Genomic DNA, 2,323 nt, shown 5'->3' on the forward strand with positions numbered 1-2,323 from the left:
AGTGGGGTCTCATTTGCTGATCTCATTTTTTTTTTCTCTCTTTGGGTTACTGTTCAAGTACGGAGCTCATATTTTATATTAACTGGGCTAATTTCATAGAGAAGTAAACCCTGACTGAAGGTGATGCTCAGATTGCTAGGAGACTAGTGTCTTGTGATGTCACAGCTACTCAGGCTGGCAACCACTGTGATGGATTGGATAGTTTATCTGTGTAGGCTTACCAAAGCAGCATTTAAAACTGCAGAGTTCAAAAGCCATGCAGGTGAGAAAAGTAGCTGAAGAGAAACAAATCTGAGATGGCACATGCTCCTACAGAAATTCAAGGTGTGTCTCCTAAAGATGAATCAACTGGTTCAGAATCCTCCATTACATCTCCATGGTGTGATAACTCAATCACTGGGGACTTGGACTTGAGGTCTCAGATTGAAGAAAAAGCTTTCCAGGCTTTGTCTGAGGGCTCCCTGATGAAAGAGCCATGCCACACATTGTGTGCCTCTGAACCAGATGGAGATAATGATTTTCCTCCTCTGCCCTTTCCCAGAAAACTTTGGGAAATTGTTGAAAGTGATCGATTTAAGTCCATTTGGTGGGATGAAAATGGAACCTCGATCGTGATTAATGAAGAACGCTTCAAGAAAGAAGTTCTGGAGAGAAAGGCTCCCTTCAGAATTTTTGAAACTGAGAGTATGAAAAGCTTAGTTCGACAGCTTAACCTTTATGGATTTACTAAATTGCGAAGGAATTTTCAAATACCTGCCGCACTAGCCAACATTCTGGCAGAAGATAATGAAGTCTCTGCTTGGAACAAGGTATTATGAAATATCCAGTTACTATTTACAGAGGGACATCTGCAAATATGTTCATACATATAGGGTCATAGTAGACCTTGAAAGTGGGATGAAGTACTGCTACGCTTTTAAGTTGAAGGCCACTTGGTCATAAAATATTTGGGGTGATAGAGAAATTTCCTAGCCACCTGGAGCCTTCTCAATGAACCTCACCCAATACAAGCCCCTGAACCTCATACTGTTACTGTAAATGCACCAGGCATTTTTATTTAAGGACCATAATTGCCTGTTCCCACTACATAAATTTTTGAAAATGTTAGTAATAGATGAGTATTATTTCCTGACATTAACTCTGTGTGATGAAACAAGTCAGATTTTTATGGATTCTTTGTCCTCGTATCTTTGTTTAAAAGGTCACTAAATACCTTTCTCTTTTGGTTTTAGCTGCAGTTCTACCATAATCCAAATTTTAAACGAGGCTGTCCCCATCTGTTGGTGAGGATGAAAAGAAGAGTCAGGGTGAAAAATGCTTCTCCAGTATCGGCTTCTCTACTTCAAGGTTGCAGCAAGAAGCGCTCTAGAACAGGGGGTGATGTGGATAACCATAATTCTGATGTGGCTGCAGAAACTCGTGGAGAAGATGCATTTTCAGCCTCTACAAACCTAAATGTGCCTTTAATAAGATGGCCTTCTATGAGCCAGAGAATTTCTAATACAACTACCCCAACTAGAAGTGGTCTTTCTTCTCCATCATCACCATCAGTCAGGCCACCAGGACAAATTGTCATGGCTCAACATGCTATTTTTAGTCAGTTGACCACGTTTCACATGCACTCACAAAGCAGCTACTCTCCAGCAAGTGGCCACATCGTGAATTTCATTACAACTACCACTTCCATTTCTCAGTACCACCTTATTTCTAACTTCCCAAGTGGTTATTTTGGACTGAGGGTGGAGCCTTCTCCTTTGCCAACCAGATACCAGAATATATCACCAACTGCGTGCCCTGTATCTAACCCCCAAGCAGCAGCCCATCCATGGTTCCCAATGCCAATGGCCACTGACACATCTGCTGCCTCGCTTTCAAGGCCAAATCCTCAGTCCTTTTCCATATCTGAACATCACCCTAATTACCACTGACCTATCAAAGGACTATAGGTTATGCAGGAGAGTGAAGATGAAAATTTATGCTGGCAAATGTCACCAAATTCCTGCAATTCTGATATTTCAGCAATAAACTTATATGTTCATCTTCATAGTTTCATCTTCTTTTTTTTCTTATTCACCTGGATCTCTTTCTTTAATTTTTCCGATTCTTTTTTTCTTTTTCTTTTTTTTATTATTTTCCCACTCTACAGCAAGTGGGTCAGGTTATCCTTACATGTATATATTACAATTACATTTTTTTTTATTTTGGACACAGTTAAGAGTAAAGGGATGTTGCATTTCTTTGTCTAAAATGATTTTTCCATCATAGCTTGTTTACTGTGTTCTATCACTTTCATACTGTGCCGCAAAGTGGCCCCGTCACAGAC

General features: G+C 40.2%; 1 protein-coding gene across 1 annotated transcript; it reads left to right on the plus strand.

The window, feature by feature from the left end:
- Positions 1–296: 296 nt before the first annotated feature.
- LOC146394396 (heat shock transcription factor, Y-linked-like) lies at positions 297–1,928 on the plus strand. The gene is made up of 2 exons (XM_085009120.1): positions 297–809; positions 1,233–1,928. The coding sequence occupies exons 1-2, from the start codon at positions 297–299 to the stop codon at positions 1,926–1,928; spliced, it is 1,209 nt and encodes a 402-aa protein (XP_084865246.1).
- Positions 1,929–2,323: the final 395 nt, after the last annotated feature.

This window comes from Sus scrofa, chromosome Y (assembly GCF_054392235.1).
Source record: "Sus scrofa isolate SSC_HxYL_T2T_F1_AM1 chromosome Y, Sscrofa_HxYL_maternal_Yorkshire_Landrace_v2.0, whole genome shotgun sequence".
NCBI lineage: Eukaryota > Metazoa > Chordata > Mammalia > Artiodactyla > Suidae > Sus > Sus scrofa.